Source organism: Phodopus roborovskii, unplaced genomic scaffold (genome assembly GCF_943737965.1).
Source record: "Phodopus roborovskii unplaced genomic scaffold, PHOROB, whole genome shotgun sequence".
Lineage (NCBI taxonomy): Eukaryota > Metazoa > Chordata > Mammalia > Rodentia > Cricetidae > Phodopus > Phodopus roborovskii.
Window position 1 is genome coordinate 2,811,107 of NW_026126744.1, and position 22,908 is coordinate 2,834,014.

A 22,908-nucleotide genomic window follows, 5' to 3' on the forward strand; every position below is an offset into this window, starting at 1 on the left:
TACTCAATCATTAAAATGGAAAGGATACTAAAGAGCTCAGTTAAGTTTTCCCTTGATGCTTTGCTCTGCTTTGATGTCGACATTGTTTTTAGGGGAAGATAATGCAATTTCTTGTTACAAAGATTTCCATACACAGATAAATGCCAATGTTTCCATTTGAGAATCAGAGTCACAGCACCTCCTACTGCTTGCTGGCTGCAGACCTTAAGCTGCCTTTTCCAAGCCATTACTCTGTCTACATTGCTGTCTTTCTGGTTTGCCAAAATGTGAAATGATATTTCACAAATCTCCCATCTCTCTTTTAAAGGTATTTTCCCTTGGATATTAATTTTCAAATCAGAAGAAATGGCATTCCGGGCGATTTGTGTGTTGGTTGGAGTATTTATTTGTTCTATTTCTGTCAGAGGATCTTCCCAGCCCCAAGCAAGAGTTTATTTAACATTTGATGGTAAGAAATTTGATAAAACTTATGAAAAACTTTTTTGAGGTTTTGTTTTTGTCTTTCTTATCCAGATGAAAAATTAACATATTAAAGAAATATCATTATTTAGTTCTTAAAGTGTATGGGCTGCTTTTTGAATGGCATGGCTGCTTATAATTGTTTAATGTTTACGTTGGAGGGAATGTTTATGAAAATGCTTTGGATGTTGGCTGCTATTTTTTTCCCCTTAAGTTTCTCCTGGGGTAAATGTGTATTCCAGGGAGATAATAAAGAGCTCAAAGTGTAGGATCTTCTGTGTCAGCTGGCTGTGCTGGAAAGCATCCTCTTGGTGCCAAACTTCAGGAATAGATAGGGCTACATGAGTTTAACCACTATAATAACTACCATAAGTTTCAAGTATAAGCTTCAAAACTGGAGTTGTTCTATTTTTTTTTTCTACTCCAAAAGTATTTCCCATGTTTGGTATGTTTTTCTAATAATGTGAAAATGACCTAAAAATACTTGGGACAATGAATTGATTATTGTTGTATAAAATAGTGCTTTCTCAAGCTTAGAAATGTTACGATTTAAAATTTTGATTTATATAAAAAGTCAGAAGGTCTTGTGAGGGTGTGGTCTTCAAATGTGTCCATGAGGCTAATGTAGACTGTTCACATTAATTCTAGCTGGGTGGTTGGGTCAGTCATGTAACCCTTATTGACCAGACAGATGAAATATGAACTGGGCAAGAAACATCATCTTGCCTTCAAGACCATTTACATGTATATTTTACATGCAATTTTTACATGACCTCTGTCATTTCACATGTGTTTAGTTTCTTTTGATAAAGAAGGTGTTCTAAGGCTTTCACATAGTAATTGAAAATAGTACATTGGTTATCACTTATCAGTCCTTTCTTTTTAAGTTATTAAGTGCTTTCCCCAAGATAACCATAAACATTGAAGAAGCCATGTGTAGGGGTTATTGAGTGGGAGTTTCTAATTGCACCTTTAACCTTTGTGCCTGACACTTCCCCTTAGAACCATTGCCAAGCTGCTTAGATGTAAAAATGGGGGTGGGGAAGAGTAGGGGGACACAATGGCTGCTTTGAAATGTTTCTACTTCTCTTGCATTACAAAAGCATTTTACAGTTGCTTTCACTTTACCTCACAAGTTGAGATTATCAAATCAGGATAAGAAAGAACAAACAAATGAACAAAACAAAACCTCGAAGAAAAATATAATTACTTATATTTTCCTACTGTATGAGGAGGTAAAGTGGTCCCATAGACCAGATAGCTCAGTGTAGTCCCTTCTATTGGATCAATACTAACCAGACTTTTTATGTAAATGCTTTCAAGTGATTAGTCACTGAGGATAATTCAGTAACTCTGTATTTGAAAGAGCAATTATAATTTCTGTTTCCCAGAAGAAGTTCCAACTTTCAAAACTAAGTGTCAGTTCTATGGAGGAGAGTGGTTGTTGTGCCATATAGAGTGGACTTTTATATTACTGTATGTCTAGTGTTTAAACTTCTCCAAATCAAAACAGATCCACAAAGAACAGATAGTCCTAATGTGTGGTTTATATAGACTATGGATTGATAAAATAATCTATGTATCATTAGTTCCTGACATTTTTTTCTTGCCACAATTATAAGTACTAATAAGATAGGATAGAGTATCACTCATCACAGAGCCATTCTCTCTATCTCCAATACTGATTTAAAAGTTGTACCCACAAAAATAATTTAAATTCTTAATTTTTAGGTTAATATCTAAATATTTCTACAGTAGAGTAGCACATATTAATTAATATGTTATGAAAAAATCACATGAGTAAAAGTAGTTAAAATGTGCACGTTCCAATAGTTAATTCAAGATCGTATTCTTAAGGTATTTTACCATTTATCTTCTTAACATGGAAAAACTTATTATTATTTAAGATTTCCAGAACAGTTTGTTAAATTTTCTCCAAAATGTTATTTTTCTGTAGTTTTTGAGACATTGTCTAACACTGTGGCTTAAGAGGGCTTGGAACACATTGTGCAGCCCAGGCTAGCCTTGAAGTTCTGACAATTCTCCTGATACAGCTTTTATAAACATTGTGATTCCAGCTTTGAGCTACCACTCCCAACTCAAAAAGATTTATTCTTAACATCTAAGTTAAAATCTACTCACAGGGTTTACAGAAATATGCTTGTGTATTTATTTAAACACAGACCTCGGTCTTATTTTATACTTCAAATTTGTGGCACTGTTTCTGCTTAGAAAAGGGAATGTGAAGGCTTTGAGAAAATTCTTGTATTAGACAAGGGTCAGTTGTTTCGTCTACCGTATGTCTCTGCATCTGCATGACCTTCTTTACTACCTTGCCTCCTCCCTCTTTTGTCTTGAAATCTCAGCCACTGAACCAGGGTCTCCTGTCTGTCTCTTTCTGTGTAGAATATTATTGAAACTGCTCAGACTTGTCTTACTTGATGTCCAAGTAAACACTGATGTCAATGTAAAGGTGTGTGGAAAAGAAGTCCCCTCACCGTGCACATTCCATCCCTTCTTGGACTGGATTGATGGAGTGATAACATTTGGCAAACAGTGATTTTACAGCTGCCTTCCCACATTGATCTAATGCAAGGTCAAGCAGAGGGCTATCAGTCCTACCTGGGAATATACCTCAGATGGTTAATTAGTTAAATTCTTGCTAGCTGGATTTTCATATTATAAAATGGAGAGTTCTATTAGATATTTTGTAAATTTTATAATTCTTACTTTATTCCAAATAGCTTTCAAATAAATAGAAATTTTCTATCAGTGGATTAAATATTTGCTGCCTCAAAAGCCAGTAGAATGATAGATTCAGCTTTCATGCAGTATTTACATTGATTCTTCTTTCCCACATCAAAAATTGTATAACCTATAAGGATTTTAAAGAAAGAGATAGTTAGGTGTTCAAGGAGAAAGGAATGTTTTACAAGGGAAAGCCTTGTTGAAAAGTCCCATCTTTACCTACAGATATTCTAACATATCACGTACTGTCATGCAAGACTAAAAACCAGTGCTCTGTGATTTGATAAAATGAGTCAGTGGTCGATCGATACAAGTTTATAAAAAATGTTCTGCACTTCAAAAGTGTTATCAATATTTATATTAATTTATATGAAATCAAATTGTTGTGTTATTTGGTTTAAATATTACTTTTTAAAAAATGAAATATATTCTCAAAATATTATTTTCCTTTTAGTTGGAAACTAAAACTAAAACTAAAACTCTTTTAGTTGAGTACTCAGATCATGACTGTTAAATATTCAACTTATTGAAATAGAACTATTCATCAGTTATTTAAATATTTCTTAAATCTGTAGGGTCTGTAGTAATGTTCTCTATTTCATTTCTGAGACTGGCACTGTGCATCTACCTCCTTATGTCTTAGTTTATCTTGTTAGTGGATTATCCAACTTTAGCGTTCTCTCAGATATTAAAATTTTTCATTTTTCCCTTTGTTTTCTGTTAAATATTTGTTAGTTTAGGCACTAAAATTCACTGTTTCCTAATTTCCTTTTGCTTGGTGTTCAATAGGTTTTTCTTTTAGGAAGTTCCTTCAATGAAAGCTTAGGTAATAGATTTTAGTTCTTTCTTCTTATATAATTACTCATGCTACAGACTTTTGTCTAATATCTCTTATAATCTAACAAAAACTTTGTTAAAGTTTATTTATTCAGTCACTTCAACTTTTTGTCAATTTGCTTAACTATTTCTTCATTTTACCTATATATTAGTGTTCCATTAGTATTTGTATTAATATATATATATTTATGTATTTCTGACTTAATTTCCTGAAAGAACACTTACATGAAATTTATTAATATCATTACACAAAATTTTCTATATATTAAAAATAATGGATATGCTGCTTCTGCAGCATGGAGCACATGAGCAAAGCCAAGTAGATCTAGATGGTTAAAAATGTTTTTGTATACTTAATTATTTTCTATCTGTTCGCTTTTTCAGCAGTTGGTGGAAGTGGGAGGACTCTTAAACTATGTATTTGTGTGTTTCTCTTCATTTTCTATCAGGTGTCATTTTGTGTTTTTAGTTTCCATTTATTTGCTGTCATATTTTGAAGTACTATACTAAACAACTACTGAATCCCTTTGCATTATGAAACACATCTGATTAGTTCTGCCAAAGTATCGCATACATTTTGATGTATGTGGCATTTACATTTTATGTAGTAAAAATATTACAATGTATTTATAATTTAGGGATGCTTATTACAAATTCTATGACTTAGGAATGTGAAAACATATATTTAAATAGGCATACATGTAAACAGACATACATAGCTAAAGAAATGGCATAGTGAGAACAAGATTTACCTGAAATGAAGACTATCAAGGCTTATATTCTTGATGCACAATTGTAATTCTTTTACAGAACCTCAGTTCCCCTGATCACTTGGAAATAACTGGGACAAAATGGTCTCCTTATTCTATTTAATACCCTGAAATGAAATTTAAGTTTTTATTTTATGGAGTCAGTTTTTGTTGAGGAAGTTTTAATAGTATCTGACAATGTTTTCAAGAATATTTTGTACAAAGGAGTTGAATAAGAAGAAGGAAAAATTAAGGGAAATGGTCTTTTAAAAAAATCTAGGTTTTTGGCTCTCTGGGTACTTTCCGAGTGTGGTATGTTGAGAAGCTATTTAAGCTCCCTAATCCAGATGTTATATATACCCTGTAAGATAAAGAGTGTTCTGAAAATGAAATTAATTAAGGTTTTTGAGTGTGGTATATAAAGTAGATGTTTTAATACTTGAGTGCTTGTGTGATAATTAGCATTTGTAAATATCCCTAATTTAGAAACATTGCCTCATTTGTGTTATAATGTCCTCTGTTCTACTTCTTCTAAAACAGTGGTTTTCAACTTTGCTAATGCTTAAGCCGTTTAATACAGTTCCTCATATTGTAGTGAACCTCAATCACAAAATTATTTTTGTTGGTACTTCATAACTATGATTTTGCTATTAGTATGCATTTTAATATAAATACCCATGTTCTCTGATGGTTTTATGAGACTCCCACAGGTAGAGAACCACTGCTCTAGAAACTGACATTCATAGTTAATAAATCTTGGATAAAAATAAAATTTGATATCTGTCAACCTTATGCTACCTTAGCTACAATAATGTCCTTAAACCACAGCCATCCTGCAGAGAATATGGTAACCATAAAACAATGATAAATTCCACACAGAATGCAATTGATTCTCATTTATCTGTCACACTGGCAGGAGGCAAGTAGCACAGAGAATTTTGTCACTTTGTATTAACACCTGTGGATTCATCCCTTGATACATAGCTAGTGATTGATGTTATAAAAATCTATCAAGCTTGTTTGTCCCCTACCACAAAATGTCTATTTAATCCAAATATTTAACTTTTACCTCTTTCCTAGTTAATCCACAAAATTCTTCCTAATTATTCTGTTTATTTCATAATAGACCTTTGTCCCTGTGACTTTTTCAGGAATGGAAAGGTATCATACATTCTTGGGCCTGTATAGGATCTTGCTTGGTGGTCTTGATTGAATTCCATATATGCAAACATCTCTAGAAATGTTTAGATTTTATGTACTTACTGCCTCCAAAGTTTTACTCCGGTTAAGATTCTCTTTAAAATTTATTTTATTGTGATGAACTTGGACATAAGGAGGACTCAATGTCCTTGATTTGCTGTTCTGATCATCTGGCATAGTGAGTGTATGGCTTGAAATGTTCTGGTCTACTTAATAGTGACAAGAAAGCTCAGGAAGAAGACCATGTGGGAGTGTCCCTTGCATCCTGATGATATGAATTATATCTATGAAAATCATCTATAAAGAAAGAAAACATTAGTTAATTTGCATAAATACATATTTATGTATTTGTTATATACATACCTATGTGTGTATGTTTGTGTATCTTGTGAAAGGGGTTTATAGTTTTAGATGTTTTTCATACCAAAGATGGATAAATTGAAATTCAGAAATATATGCCCTTTAAAATGCTTTCAGTGTGCAGAAATTAAAAGAGAGACAGCTCTAACTTTTCACTGAAGTATAATATTTAAAGAGTTTAATGTGAGTTTATGAGGACATGTATTATTGTTATCAAAATAGCAATCACGGAATAGCTGTGTTTTATGATTGAGTGAGAGCTACATAGCTCATGAGAGACAATCTGGTCTTAAACAGATCATTGTGCCTAGTGTAGTGATCCACATCTTTAATCCAAGCTCTCTAGGGGCAGAGGCTGGCAGATCTGTGGGAATGCAAGGCAAGCCTGATGTTTAATCTGACTTCTAATTCAACCAGGGCTACATGATGAGATCCTATCTTGAAAAACTTATAAAGGAAAAGTAAATTCCTTATGTGGGGGTTTTGTCTCTTTTAAAGTCATATATAAATTATCAAATGCTACCTAAAAAATAATGCTAAGTGCTGAACTATGACTTTTGTTTGATATATTCTTATGCCTAGAATTATATCCTAAACTAAGTACTGTAAAATGAAGGTGGTCTCCCTAAGCCCTGGGAGTCACTTGGTCTAATGATCATCTCATTAAACCCACTGTTTAGCTCTCTGTTCACATTTTATTTTGGTTTTAAATTTAGAACTATCAGAGTGCTAATGGCAAATACACAGGAGAGAAATTAGCTGCAAGAATCTGCAATTTATTGTTGGCTTGGGCTTACTAGAACAGTAAAGACATCCTACTGGAAGACTGCTTTCTAACCATTAGCTACTGATTATGTTACATGGTCCTCAGAAGGAAAATGACACTTATGGGATTAAAACTCTCTGAGGATTTCTAGCTTGCTTTATTTTTTCTTTGCTAAAACTGACCAATCTTTCAGCTCAAGGTTAAGTTTCACCACTAGATGTGAATGTATCTGACTTAGATGCATAGAAGTAATTAAAGGCATGTTCCCAGGTGGGAAACTGTACTATCAAACTGGCATAGGCCTGTAGGTTTCCCTTCAATTTATCTTTCCTTTTGCCTTTTCACTGATGAATATTCAGTAACAAGCTGTGAAAGTCCTCAGGCCATGTATAATATGCAAATGAGAGAATTTCATTTCACATTAACAAAGACATAACATCTTTTATCTTGTAATATCTGCTTGGTTTGACAAGCACCTTAGTTAATTAAGCAACACATTAAAAGAACCCAGAGAATTAGTGAGCCACATGGAAAACCTGTTGAACTGTTATTGGATAATAAACTGAAAATAATGAATTAGTTCTTTATGAACTCTGCTAACATTGACATTAACAGGCACAGTTGCTGAAAACGGATTGATTTGTGGTTACACCAAGAGATAAAAATACAGCCCGTTGTTCCTGATTTCCCCATTCATTTGAAGAATGCCCACAGCAGATGAGATAAATCTTCTGAAGTCTTTAGTTCTCATGAAAGCCAGGGAACTGTGGAGCCTTTGAAGTCTCCTTACAGTGGTCTAAGTTAAATGCCACTTAAGGATTTGCTCACCTGCATTTTTTTTTTTTTTTAATGAACACAAACTCAACAAGGGGCCCAGTGCAAATAAAAAGCTTTTAACTCTTTCTTTTGTGACAACGTTATTGATAAATGTAAATGAGGGTCAGATGTTACTAAAACAGAGAGTTGAGTAGGGTAACCATAAGATTTAATGTAAAACAACAAGTTGAAAACAATTAAAAAATTAGAAGATGAGAAAAGAATAAAGGAAATGAAGCTTTCCTTGTACAGTACTGTAGGAGTGAGACAAGCCTACATAATGCCAAATCTTATTCACAAACTTGAGTTGAAGAGAGATTTTAGTTAATGTATTGCAAATGTGACTTGAAAAATATTAAAACAAATTATTTCTATGATATGATAGTGACATAGTCTCAGAAATCCTTAGAAATAATTTGAAAATCTGCATACTACTCCTTAAAAGTAACCATTATTTTTAATAGGTTACCTTTGATTCTGTTAACTTTCTTTGGATACTAAAATAAGAGGTTATGATATTATGCCAGCATAAAAGCATTAGATTCCTGGAAAGCAGAAACAAGAGGGAATGTCTCACTTCAAAGGACGAGCTTATTACCATAATTCTTATGTCCTCTAAGCAAATATTTTTGGAAGAAAATGTGTCATGTTTCATGGATTTAAAGACATAGCTATATACTGATTTTAATTAGTTTGGGCTCTTTGTCAGGGAAAATGGTATGAATAATGCAGGGTACTTCACTTTAAGTTTGTTCGCTTTTTGGGCAGAATTGTTGCTCTGTCGTTGTTCACATATATACACAAACATGTAATTTATACAAGTTTTATTTGCAATTTTGACTAAGAAAATATATGGAGAGAGGTAAAATTTTGTGTCCCTCCTTAAGTGTATAATGCTTTTTTGACTTCCATGCTTATAAAATATGTTTAGTAATCTATGTTTATTTTTCAGAAACTACCATTAACATGGTCTATGGGACAGGGACTATCCTCAGCAGTTCACACTGCTTTATGTAACTCTAAAAACATTGTAGGTTAAGTACTATTTCTAGTGTTAAAGTGTAGGTGAGAAAATTAAATAGCTGCTTGGTTCCCCAGTGATATGAAGGGGAAATATTACAATACAAGCTGTCATGCAGACTTCAGAGTGGAGCCAGATTCATAAACATTTGTTGAATTGGTTTTAGAATCTACAGAAATCAAAGTTAAAGAAGATATTTTATCAGTTCTCTCTCCCATATCACAGCAGACAATATAACACTGGTCTCTGAGACTAAGAAGTAGAAGGCAAATGGACAAAGTCTGGATAAGTGGGACCAAAATGTCATGAATTGAAAGCTAAATGCCCCATGCTCTACATAGCATGTTGGGTGACCATAGATCACAGTGGCTTTTATGTGATTCAGGAAGAACTAGATAGGAGGTATGTGAAATATTCCCTAGAAACACATGATAGGCCAGTGGTATAGATCAGTGAGAAGCATGTGCCCAAGGCCCTGAGCTTAATATGTAGCACCAACTCAAGTGACCCTGCACTCGGAAAGAAAAAAAAAAAAAAAAAAAAAAAAAAAAAAGCTATGTAGAATAACTGCTTAAAGAAATGGAGACCTATCTTATCTAGTGATTGAATATTATAAGCATGCATTGAACTACTACGAACTACTACACTGTACTGCAATTATTTTGTGTAGATCCAAGGAAGGATTTTAAAAAGGGGGTACAGGAAGTATTTCATTATTCCTTGAAATGGCAAGCCACCATAAGACATCTGAGGAGAAACTTTCTTCGGGACATAGATGATGGGTTTCTGCTGTGGGATCTGATACTATAACTGAAGCAGGATGGTGAGCTCAGGTGACAGCACACTTTGGGGGAACATACCATTTGCTCTCATCATTTCTCTTGCACAGTGACCAAGGTACATTCCATAGAATCATATTCTTTCTCTTTATGGAGCGGTGATTCACATGTTCTTTTTCACAGCCCCGGGTATTGCCTAATTATACAACCACAGTTTGCTCAGCTTTTCCATTTCTTCAACCTCCTTTATTTGAGGAGCATAGAAAGCGATGCTTTTGGTTTGAACTCTGTTACTATTAACACAAATGAAATATAAAAGTATTGGGAGGAAATGCTTCAATTTCTGAGACGATCCCAACACTCCTTTGCTTTCTGCATTGCCCTATCTGGACTAAAGGTTGTTTTGTCTGTCAGAGAAAACACATTTAAAGGAAAGAAAACAAAGGTGAGGTTCTTGTCAGCACACAGTCTGAGCTGGCAAGAAAGGCCCAGGACAGGCACAGCCCATGGGTTAGCTGTGCTATTTTAGGCCAGGAAGCAATGTGCTGAGCTGTAAAAATGGCAAGTCCTCTCTGCTCATCCAAGGGGCAGGCTTCTCTACAGCCATCATTCAAACCTCCCTTCTCATCCAGCAGGAATTTACTGCCTTGGAGAGCTCAAGATTAATATATTAGTTCTTCAGAGTACATTTTCCGTTTTGAAGAATTTCCCATTATCTCATCTGTTACAGACTTCTCAGGGTAGAGGCCCTAAGAACCCAAGTCTTTGTTCACCTCCCACAGCTTGATGGTGGCCCTTGTAGCACTGGAGGACAGGATAGCACAAGAGAAAGATTAATAATAAGTAGGTGTGATATCAAACCAGAAACACGCTACAAATGAAGAACTAACAGGCTATGAATATGAATATTAACAAACTTACATCATATTAAGGCTTCAACATGCCTTAATTTTATTAACTTTATCTTAAAATTTTGACTAGATCTTGGTTTTTACTATATGTAAGCCAATTAGAAAACAGATTTTTTAAATCTAAGTAATTTATTGACGGTACTAAAATCAAATCCAGAGTCTCAGGGGTAAGGGACAAGTACCCCATAACTGAATTATACACCCATATCCATAGGCAAATTACAGACTTTAATTAATTTTACATAACAAAATTATTTGTCTTAAAAAGTGCTCAAAGTGTGACCAATCAGTAGTCATATTTATTCATTACTTAAAAAGAATAAACATATTTTAAAATTAGATGTTTCTCTTATGTATTATTTGAATAGTGATATAATTACATAATTTTTCCATTTTCTTTTCTCCCACCAATCTCTCCCGTATATTCCTCCTTGCTGTTTTTCAAATTCATGACCTTTTTTTAGTTGTTTCAACACCCACACACTCATATATACGTATATCCCTAAATTCTTAAGTACAACATGTTCAGTCTTTCTGTATAATGTTATGTAGACCTCAACCTTACACATGCTAATTACTTAGGATTATACCCTGTAATTCATGGAAATTAATTATCTTGCCTTTTCCATGTTGCTGCTCCTGTAATCAAGTTAACTTGATGTGCTGCTACATGCATCAGGATGCAGTTTGCCCATCTTCAGTCCCTTGATTATGCTACTGTACATATGTACATATTAAACGCATCTTCTGTCCTGATTTGAAGTGATGCATGTAAAAGTGTAAATATTATTACCTAACTTGAATTTAACATGCACTTGGCAGCTGAGGTGCTTGATAATAAAAGTAGAAGAATGCCTACCTCACTAGTAACTTAGACTTTTCTTTTTAAAATATTGCTCTTATAATCAGTCTTGAATAATGTAGGGTAGCTCAATTTCTTGTTGGCCTTAATAATAAATGCTCAGAGTCAGATATAGGGGTAAAAGCTGACAACTCAGAGAGATGAATGAGCGAGCCATAGCCACACCTTACCTTGCCAACTTCCCAGCTGAAAAGAGAGTGAGTTCCTGTTTCCTCCTGCCTATAATCCTTTCTCCATCCATTTATCTCACTTTCTGTCTGTCTGTTAGATAGTGGCAAGCCCTGTTCTCTTATCTTCAGACATGCTTTATTTCTACAAATAATATATGCCCACAATGTAGTGGCTAAGTTCAAGCTTCTAGTCTTTGTGGTATAGATAGATCAAAGAAGTTAAAGGGATATAATTTTACAGAAAACAAAATCTATTATCTAAGAAGGAGAGCAGAATGCTGACCTATCAAAGTAAAACTTTGACTCAGTGTCAGATTAACCATGATAACAGGGCTTCTGGCAGATTTATCATAAAACATCTTTCCTGGGATCAAGTGTATACTTTCTAAATCATGGATGAAACTTAGAGAATTGATCTGTATCTGCATATAAGTATATTTTACATGAAGAGTTCTAGCAAAATCACACTTCAGTTTAACATCCAATAACATACTGTTGGTCTAGAAGCTGGTTTACTAGGTAGACACTTGTTGTCAAGCCTGACACTCAAATCCTTGAACCTACAGAATGGACAGAGAGAAGTGACTCCCCACAAATTATGCTCTTACTTCCACAATGGGCTCTCCCAGTGGCACACATGTACACACACACACACACACACACACACACACACACACACACACACACACACAGCATCTTCATATAAAAACATTGTACTATTGAAATTAGGCTATAGTACAAAAGCCAACAATGAAACACCACCCATGACCTTATTTTAAATGTACTATTGTCTTTTCTCACAGGTTTACAATTATTGAATAACTGGAGGATTAACTCATCTTGTAACTTAACACTTAAAATGCAATACATTTAGTTCCATAATAACAACTTAGCATAAGTGGGTTGAGGAAAGGGCACTGTGACTTTTACATTTGAACTCTGTGCTCTTCCCATGACCAATGATTAGTGACACAACAAATTGACTTGCTGAACAACCACCAGCAGGAAGGCGAAAACTTACGCTCACACAGGTCACAGGGACATTAGGGAGTGAATGACTCTGTAAGATAAAAGTTCTGGTCATTGTGTCTCTACTTGCTTGATTAGCTTGTGAAGTCTTTCAGCCCATGTCACCAGGGCTGCTATGTACAGTATAATGTTGCTATATTAGCAGGACAAACAGCAAACAGGATCTCAAATGTATAAGATGAAATATGATGTGCTTCTGTTTTCCACAAACTTCATTTCATGAACCCAGACCAGGAAAATACTTGTGCTCCGTTTCAAATAAGTGTAACTTGGAGCAGACTCTGGGAAGTACATCCACCTGGTACTTCATTCATTGTAAAAGATTATTAATGAACAGGACTGATGATTTCACACCAGCACTATAAACAAACTGGAAACTGAGGCTTCTAGCTAAGGGCAGTTGAAAACTCCAGTTTATGTGGCATACATTACAAAAGGTAGGATGATAATTGCAAAGTACAAACTGCAATTTGTACTTCAAGGGCCTCTTTAATGAAATAAACTAATAATATCAAATTAGCTATAAAGTGTATTTGTACAAAGACAGCATAAAATTAATCAATTTAATCTATAATAGAATTATTTTATACACATACACATGTAGACAATTTAATTGGAAAACCTTCTCAGGGCTCTGAGACAGGGTATTATGAAGCCCAGGATAGCCTCAGACTTTCTGTTTAGTGTCTTTTGGTCCTCCTGTCTACATCACTATCATGATGAGATTATAGACAAATACCACTACCCTCACTCATTCCCAAATTGAAAATAACATTGAAAACCTATGTTGATGTCATAATATAATTACAACATTTCCCCTCCTTTCCCTTCATCAAAATCTTCTCATGTAATCCACCTTGTTCTCTTTTCAACTTTTTCTTTAACTGGTGTGTGTGTGTGTGTGTGTGTGTGTGTGTGTGTGTGTGTGTGTGTGTGTATATATATATATATATATATATATATATATATATATATATATATATATATGCATGCAACTGCTCAACCTGTACAATGTTAACTGTCTTCAGGAGTGACTATTTGGTACTGAAAGAACAATCAGTGTGTTCCAATCTAGGAAAGACCGTTTCTCCTCCCAGCATTCCTTAGTGAACTGAAGTTCTTTACCTACGGTTGAGGTCTCAAAAATTTCCTGTTCCAGAGTTTCCATGGATATTGTGTTATCTTTCTTTAGGTACTGGTTAGGCAGTATCACAATATCACAAAAAAAAAACTGAATTGAGTAACTCTTAATAAAGAGATATATATTGAGGATTAGGCCTATTCATTTTAACTTGGAGTGGGGAAAATTGTGAAGGTCTGCTTGTAATACTTGCAGTTGCTTAAACAGACACTAGGCACACAAAGCCCATGGGAGGAAGATGGCAGCTTATTCTTTAATTTGAAAAAAATATTGGATGATTGAATTTGTGTCAGTGGGCAAGCAGCCACCTTACTCGTCTCTGAGTACTGTCATATATCGGTATCTAAGAGCTGTAGAATATAATAGGAAGGAGTTGGAGTCTCATTGCCACTTTACAGAAATGTGAGTTTAAAATAACCATTCTTTATGGGCACTCTCTCAGGCTACAAGCTTCCAACTTTGTTGATCCTTCCAGCCAGATTGTCGCTATATAAATATAAGCATATGAACTCTTTTCCCTTCCCCTGAACAGTAATACTGAGTACATTCAGGAAACCAGAACTTTATGCTGGAATAATACAATGACTGTATTATCATCACCAAAAGAGCATTTTGAATTTTATTAGAAGGAACCAATTAAGATGTTATTTTCAAGAAAAGAGCTTGGCATGGCTTCAGAAAATTACTTTCCAGAATCAGGCAGGGGCTTAGCTGGCATAGAGAGCCAATCTTGCTTAGAGTTTTGACAGCATTAATGCACATGCCATTGGGCTTTTATTCTTTAAGCTGATTCCCTTAAAAGCCATGCTTCCTGCCACTGTTCTACATAATTGCCCCAATTCCAGTTTCCATTAGTCCAGCAAGCCTGCTGCTACTAGAGTAGTAAGGCCTCGGTGTGAAAATCTAATTATGCAAAACCTTTTTCAAGGCAGTCTGCTAATGTCCAAAATATAACTGTTTTTTTTATTTTGATATACGATACAGGATCAACAATTAATTAAAGTTTTTTTGCTATTTTTGTACCTCTTGTATCACTTAATTATCTTGACAGCAGTGCCATAAGAACTTTCCTCTTACAGAAGGAAACATGCCCTCAGTGTCTTTGTTTGGGCACATAAAAAATGGTTCACATGGCTTAGATGCAACCTATTAAAACACTCAGATTTGGGGCAAAAGTAAATGATGTCCTTCCTTCTGACTATGTCCACAAAGTCTTGTCATTGTTAGATCAGATCTGCTTAAACTTTTCCTCACAACCCACTTTTTTTTCCTTCATCTTATATCAACCCCCAAGTACTCCAGCCTGTATTCGATGCTTCCATTTCCAATTTCAGTGCTGAGAAGGTGGCAGAGTGGTAAAGAGTTTACCATACAGGCATTAGAAATGGAATTAGTTTCCCTAACACCCATGTGAATGTTGGATAGCTGGAAGGGCCAGATTTTAATTCCAGTATCCAGGAGACAAAGACCAGGGATGCCCTCCAATAGCTAGCTAGTCATATGAGGCAACCTATTCTTCTAGAGACTCACACTCAATGTATAGCATGGAGAGTAATGGAGGATAAGAGCTGACATCAACTTCTGACATACACAAACACACACGTACATAGGCATGCACAACAGGACATACATGTGTGCCTATAAGCATGGGAACATGTACACACATACCCTCACACATAAGCCTGCAAAAGTTGTAAAAAATTTTTTTTAATGTAACATATACTTACTCTCCTGACACTTGCTTTACTGTGGCCTTTTGTTTATGTGTTTGAGGGTTTACATGATGTGTAAAAACAACAATCACACTATTATTTTCAGGATAGTGAAACCCATAGCCCAGGTTTTGGGATGCTTAGGAGGAATGGAGTTAGAGGAAGCTATGTGTTAAGATGTGCTATTTATTCACATTTGGAAATCAAATTCAGTGCCAAGTGGCATTTCAGTGAATTCTCTTCCACGATGTCTGGTGTCTGGTTTCCAAATTTCACAGTCAATATATGTCACTAAGACAGAATTTAAAAGCCTTCTAATATTGCTTCTGAGCAAAAACATAAAAAAGACATTATAGTTTTAATATCTAACTGCTGAAATTCACTGCACAGACATTTTCAAGTTATGTATTAGTATTCAGGCACAACCACCCAGATCTCATTCACTTCAAACTAGAAAATATAATTAGAATAGATTGTCTGAAATAAAAGATCAATATGAGAACAAAAGTGGAATCTTTTATGAGGACCTGTACGTCCACCTGCCCCATTCTTTTCTCTGCCAATCATTCACCTACATAGTCTCTTTGTGGAGATAGTCTAGTCATATTCATAAACAAGACTTGGTGAACTGCATTTAGTTCTGCAGGTATTTTAGAACCTACCTATGCAATGCCATATTTTGCTTCTGTATACACAAAGAAGCAACAGAGTAAGTGTCCCATCTTTGGAGCTCTCCCATTAGAGAAAAGAGAATAAGTAAACCACATGAATACCTATTACAGCACCCAAAGCCTGGTGTGTGCCATGAAAGAAGAACAAAGACTTTACAGGGGAGGTGATTTATGAAAAAATATATACCTTAAATGAATTTAGAATCTTAACTTAAAGCCCATTGTAAGCATTAATCATCTTTTCAGCAAATACTGGAGCTACATCTCAGATGTAGACAGAATTAAGAATAAATTAAGCTCTGGGCTTTGTTTTGTGTCAGTTTTGCCTCCAAATTCCTACCAGTGCCTGTAACGTTAGTCATTATGGCTGTATGATTCATCGTTGACAAGAAGGTTGCCTCCTGGTTGTTAAGTTGATTCTGAATGTCCAGATCATCTAAAATCTTAACCACCTCCAGTGGTGATATCCACCGCTTTGAGTGCCCTTTCCTTCATCTTTTTCCATAGCTCAGGCTCCCCTCCATGGTAGAGAATTGAATCAAAAAAGACCATATGCCTGTTGTTTATATTCTTGTTTTTTTCTTCTTCTACCATTTAGTTAAATGCCTGACCCCTGTCTGCTCATTTTACACAAGTGTACAATGCCCCTGTCTCAGTCTCCTTTAGAGTATGAGGATTACTTGGAGGAACTTATTTTGAATTTCAGGTACCCAAAATAAATTTGTCATAATGAACTGAAATATCTTTCATGATTATGGACAATTCTGTGCTCAGAGTTCAGAAGTTTCTTTCTGTGAACTTCATTCTCATTGGTACCTTGTCAATACTAAAAGAACATATGATGTGGATTTAGAAGAAAACTAGACAATAATCTGGAAAAACAATCTGTAATTATGAATTTTGAAAATGACAGGTAGGTTTAAACTGTGACTTTAGAACGGCAATTTCCAAACATGGATACAGACTGTGGTCACCAAGAGGCTGTTAAACATCCTGATGTCAGGGTCCACCTCAGACTTACTGGTGCTTCACTTCTGTTACAAAATTATTGCGGTTGTGACCTTCCTCTTTTTCTCCCTCTCTTCTCCCTCAACTTCCATCCCTATCTGGCACCCATTCTTCTCCCTCTTTCCACCGTGGAATGAAGCAGTACATTTCTGCTATGTAAAAAATTACTCAGGCTTAGCTATTGTGCTACATGAAATTGCTCAGAGAGTTAGGAGGGAAGTAGATCACATCTTATCATGGCTTTTCTTACAGGGTCCTAAAGTGACAGTCAAAGTGTGTTCTAATGTGACCTTTTCTTCCTTAGTAGACCATCTTGACTTAAGTCTTTAAGGTATCTTTTAGACTTGAGCCTAAAATCTTAATCGTTTTACCCATGAGTCTACTGCCTTAGGTCACTTCTTTAATACCACCATTGCCGTGGAGGCTGTAAGAGGTTATTGGGAAAATGGATCTATTTCTGCCTTACTAGACACTATACTGTAGAGTAAAGAATCAGTGTCTGTGGGCACTTGGTCTGGATTTTTATTTGAAAAAAAAAAAACTACTAAAAACTTCCCTGAAAAGGAAGATTTCTCTTGCTATTATAATTATACATAATTTTCTATGCTATGTTATTATACTGTTATTGCATTATTGTATATACTTTGTGAATAATCAAAAATATTGCAGTTATTTGTGGGAGGGTGCAAAATATTTTAGACTAAAGAGTTTATAGTTGCTTACATGATTCGTTTGTTATGTGGACTTTTTCAAAAGCATGCTTCATACAATTAGATGAGAAATTAATTCATTGCAATATAGATAAATTTAGGTGTTTTCATTAACTTATGAAACTACCTATATACTGCTGAAAGGAAGAGTTATGAAGTGAGGATTACTTACCCAGTATAATAGGCAGGGTGAGGTTTATTTAAAGCAGTGTAGCAAACAGCTTCATGCAAATTGAGTATTTGAACCTCAGACAAAGCCAGTGCTCACTATGGTCAATATATCATCATGGACTTTTGAACAATATAAACTCAAATTTGTATGCATTTTTCTCAAGAGCTTACTTATATCATTCTTGAGTATTATATCATCAAAATGAACAAGTCTATAATGTTTCTAATTGTGCAAAAAGAGCTAAAATACACTTTTAGTGGGTGACATTAATTTAATACTGTATAAATTTCAACATCCTCGACAGAAAAAAGCAGAGACTTATTGTGCATTGTATGCTGTGCCACTGAGAGAAGAAAACCAACAGCTATTTTATTAAATTTACAGCAGGTGATATTCCAGGAACTATATTGTTGGAATTACAGTCACATAAAATAATCTTGTTTCCAAGATTCCATCCATTGCTGGAGTAATAAAAACAATGTATGCCTTGTCTTTGAAAGACACACACTTTGCAGGAGGCCTTATGCAATCTGTAGACAAAGAGAAGCAGCTGAAAATAAGAAATACATAACGATATATTCAAGAGTAAAATGTCAATATCTATCTTGATAAACTCTATTTTGTCTATAACAATCAAAATTGACTTTCTCAACAGAAGTTATTCTCCTCAATAGTAAGATAATCATATTATAAATTCCAATCCTGTAGATAAAGAGAGTTACACTGTTTCACAAAATATTTGACTTATTTGATGATTGGAACATTGTTGATCAACCTAAATCAGCTTTAATTCTAACTGGGCAGTTTGGAAAATTGCTTGGCTTTCTTATAATCTTCATGTTCTCTGGATTTCATCCATGTAAATTAGATGTGGTAATTCCCTGTGCCACCCTCTAAGTAGGCAAATCTATGACTCATTTTCCCTACCCAATTACAGCAAAACTGTAAGTGCCCTGTACAAATGAGGTGTTACTGTAGCATTTCCCAGGTTATGTCTAAGTCACTCAGCCAACTGTTTATACTTCATCTTCTGTCCTAGGCAATACTCCCCAAGACACAAATTACTCACAGGTGAATATATCATTCTTTTTCTCCATGTCTTATTAGCAATAAGGAATAAAAACTAACTAACTATACAAGCAAACAAACAAACGAACAAACAAAAACTAACAAAAAAAAATCGAGTGTTTACAGTGCCTTGCAAAGAATTAACAAAATGGTTATATTCAATTGTTACATAGAGAAACTTTTCTTACTTGATGGTTTATAAAACAATAGGAAATGGGTGCTCCCAAAATTAACTTGCTTTAGTTAATCCAAAACACAAACAATTGATTCTACTTTGCACAACCTTTACTAGCTAAGGCTATTACAGGAAGGATGCACAGGCCCAGATTTCTTCACCACCATGTAAAAACATGTAACTCTGCTAAGCTACAAAGTGAAGATTAAATTAGTTGTACTCTGATAGTTTCATTATGATTAAGTGAGGTAGTAATTATAAAACAAATGACATAAAATGGCATATGATGGTTACAATTATTTGATACAAAGATGGAAATTAAAAGAAGTACTTGCCAAGTGTGTTGGGGAACATTAAAGCACAGAGGGAAGACCTAATGTTCTTGGCTCATGTACTACTTAAAATCGAGTTAACCACTGACTTGAAGAACTAGAGTTTTTAGTGGACAATCATGTTTTCTCATTTTCTTCAAAACTCAATGGATAGTGGTGCTGGTGAGTGTCTGGCGGAGCTTCTAGCCTTTCCTTCGCCTTTTCTGTGATTTCTTTAAAATCTTGCAGCATAGAGTTTTTATTATTTGGAGTGACACACAATAATGAAAAGTTAATATCTAAATTAATTGATAGGTCTAGTAAGCGTGCCATCATCCTGGTTATAAAGAGATGAGAAGACCCCACTACCCAATGTCAAACTGTTTTTTATCAACATTTTCTTTCAACTGCTTGTGTCTCTTTGATTTTCCTTCTTTCTTCCTTCTCTTTCCACATTAGCAAATCTTTTCTCTGTACTTGGTTGTTTATGCCACCTTTTATTTTATTTATCATTTGCTTTTCTGGGCTCCATGAAAGAGGTGAACTTAGCTGAACGATGTTGTAATAAAGACCATTGGTTAAACTTATGTCAATGGCCTTTTACTAGTACACTGTTCCTGCAGTTCTCATTTTCAAAAAGAAATATCACCCTGGCTGGAGATCCACGAATTTCACATGGCAAAAAGGAAAAGAGCATTGATTTTTCTCCTGTTATTTATTTGTTTGTCTTGCACTTAAAATTCTTATAGAAATTCTCCTATTATTGTTTGCATACAGTGCCTAAAATCAGCATTACATGTAATGATTTTTATCTATGTCTAGTAAAGTGAGACTGATTTTTCTAATAGTTATTAAAGAGGACTCATAGATGTAAAGATAAAACAGGATTTTTAATTTCACACAGTGTGGGTCAGTGCTTTAGACTCCACTTGAATGCTGCTGATTACAGGAAGTCTCAGAACACCACACTGCACTGAGAGGTTTGTGCACTCTCATCGTGTGTCCTCATACCCCACAGATCCTTCCCACTACCCACACATAGGCTCTTTGGGTTTCCTGTTTTGAAAGTTATAGCACTGGTAAGGATGAAGAAATCCACATACCTTGAGAGAAATAGAGATATCTTGAAACTAGCCTTAGATGTTATAAGCAAGAGAAAGCTTTTCATGAGAAAAGTCAGCAGACAAACTAAGGTGTGGGCTAGGTGTTCTACAGAATGCCAAAAAAAAAAAAAAAATCCTGTTAAAAGCCATGTCTGAAGACTAACAAGCAGCGTCCCAATATTCTCTTAAAAGCCATGTCTGAAGACTAACAAGCAGCGTCCCAATATTCTCTCTGCCTATTCAAGCTTAGTCTAGCTGAATGCCAGCTCATTATTAGGCTACCCCCCCCATGTGGAAATAGTTTTGTAATTTCTGTGCTACTTTTTACATTTACACACATTCATATATATGTGTATATGAATAAGCGTTAACCAAAGACAATCTGCAATGTGCTTATTCTTGACAGTAGGTTTGAGGCATAGGCCTCACAAAATGATGTTGAACAGAGACAGAGAAATAAGTGGGAATTTTTATGAATTTAGTAATGGATGTGTGTAGACTTCAAAGTGTTTACCTGTATTTTACACAAATGACTATGAAGAAGCAGTTAGGGTCATTCACCTATGACCTTTCCTTTGATATTCAAAACCTGTAAAGTTTTCTATGACTGGATGTGGTTATTAAGGATAATATATACATCTCATGTTTATAGTTGAAGGGGTATTTAAAAGAAAAGGACCATGAAAGGCCAGGCACTTAGAAACCACTCAGGTATGAATTGCAGTTCTGAGATGATGCTAACTGTAATATGAGAATGTTATTTTGTATAATCAATATAAAAACTGAACCTGAATCTGACACTCATATTTTTGTCCTTTGTAATTTTCTATTATTGTTTTTATAAAGTTGTTTTTATAAAGTAGTATGACTTATTAGAAGTTCCTCAAGTTATATTTATATGCCTAGATATGAATGAAATATTATGGTGGACACTAGAAGGTTTAAAAGTGAGAGCCATGAACATAATTTCTATGCAACATATTTTGCCCTATTGAGCTTTAAATTGTAGCATTATCTTGACTTTTTCACATCCTAGAGATCCATTTGTGATTAAGGAAACCATTAGAAAGTTCAGTGAGAACATTTTGTTGTTTGGTTTTGCAATGTCTCCTGCATGCTTTCTTGTCACCTAGTCAAGCACTACTCATTTTTAAGGCCTTGTTATACTTACAATTTAAAATTCCTGAATTTTGGTGTTTTTTTTTCTGTGCCAGTATATAGTATGATCTGTATAATTGAGGACCTGAGTGTGATTTGTGTATCAGAGATTAGAATTTCTGCATATTTTAACATGTGCATGAAATTTTCCCACTTATTAAAATCCTGGAGCCAAGAATTATGTTTTAAAAACTCAAAAGTCACCAGGCATGTGCATGGGATACAATTCATAGAGCCCTGCATTGTGCATATAAACAGAGGGAGCTAATGAGGCAATAAACAAAGCCATTTTACTAGATTTACTGTATCAGTGTAACAGCTAAGAAAACAGCTTCTATTTCCCATCACTTTCTGCTGCTGGAATTTAGATTTTCTTTTATTCATGACCACAAGTGTACCACACACATTCACTAGTTTTTACTTTAAACCACATGGAGGTTAAGGTTTATTTGTAAATAATAGGGCAGGAATATTTACAACTGAAATAAATGGCATAAATGGATTTATACAGTCAGTTTGTGCACTATTGAGACAAAATAATGACATGGCATTAGATGGATATCACCAATGATTAAACATGTTTTATGTTGTAGCCTTATTTCTAAGAGTTTAAATGAGGCAACATGCTAAACAATAGCCTTGTACACAGAAAGAACCCACATGCTTTCCTATATTTAGAACCAAATTTTTGTTATTGATAGAAACACTGGATGCCATCTCATCTTGCCCTTTTATATTACAGCTGATGGAGACCAAAAAAAAAAAAAAAAAAAAAAAAAGACTAAGAAACTTGGCCTCTGGCCAAGAGGAGAAAGTGGCCTACACTGGTACTTGTCTGTCATAGGTACCCTGTATCATTACTTTCTTTCCGTTTTACTTAACTACTTTAAGAAAAAATGGAAGAATGGGAAAATGCTGTGTGGAGAATAATAGGGCCAAAAGTGGGCATGGTGAGGCTATAAGGACATAAGC

General features: G+C 34.8%; 1 protein-coding gene across 1 annotated transcript in view; it reads left to right on the forward strand.

The window, feature by feature from the left end:
* Positions 1 to 287: 287 nt before the first annotated feature.
* The window catches only part of Sema3c (semaphorin 3C), a 149,188-nt gene continuing 126,567 nt past the window's right edge, over positions 288 to 22,908 (forward strand). Inside the window, exon 1 of the mRNA XM_051174913.1 lies at positions 288 to 448. Within this exon, the coding sequence (XP_051030870.1) occupies positions 346 to 448 (103 nt within the window). The 5' untranslated portion in view covers positions 288 to 345. The remainder of the gene's footprint in view (positions 449 to 22,908) is intronic.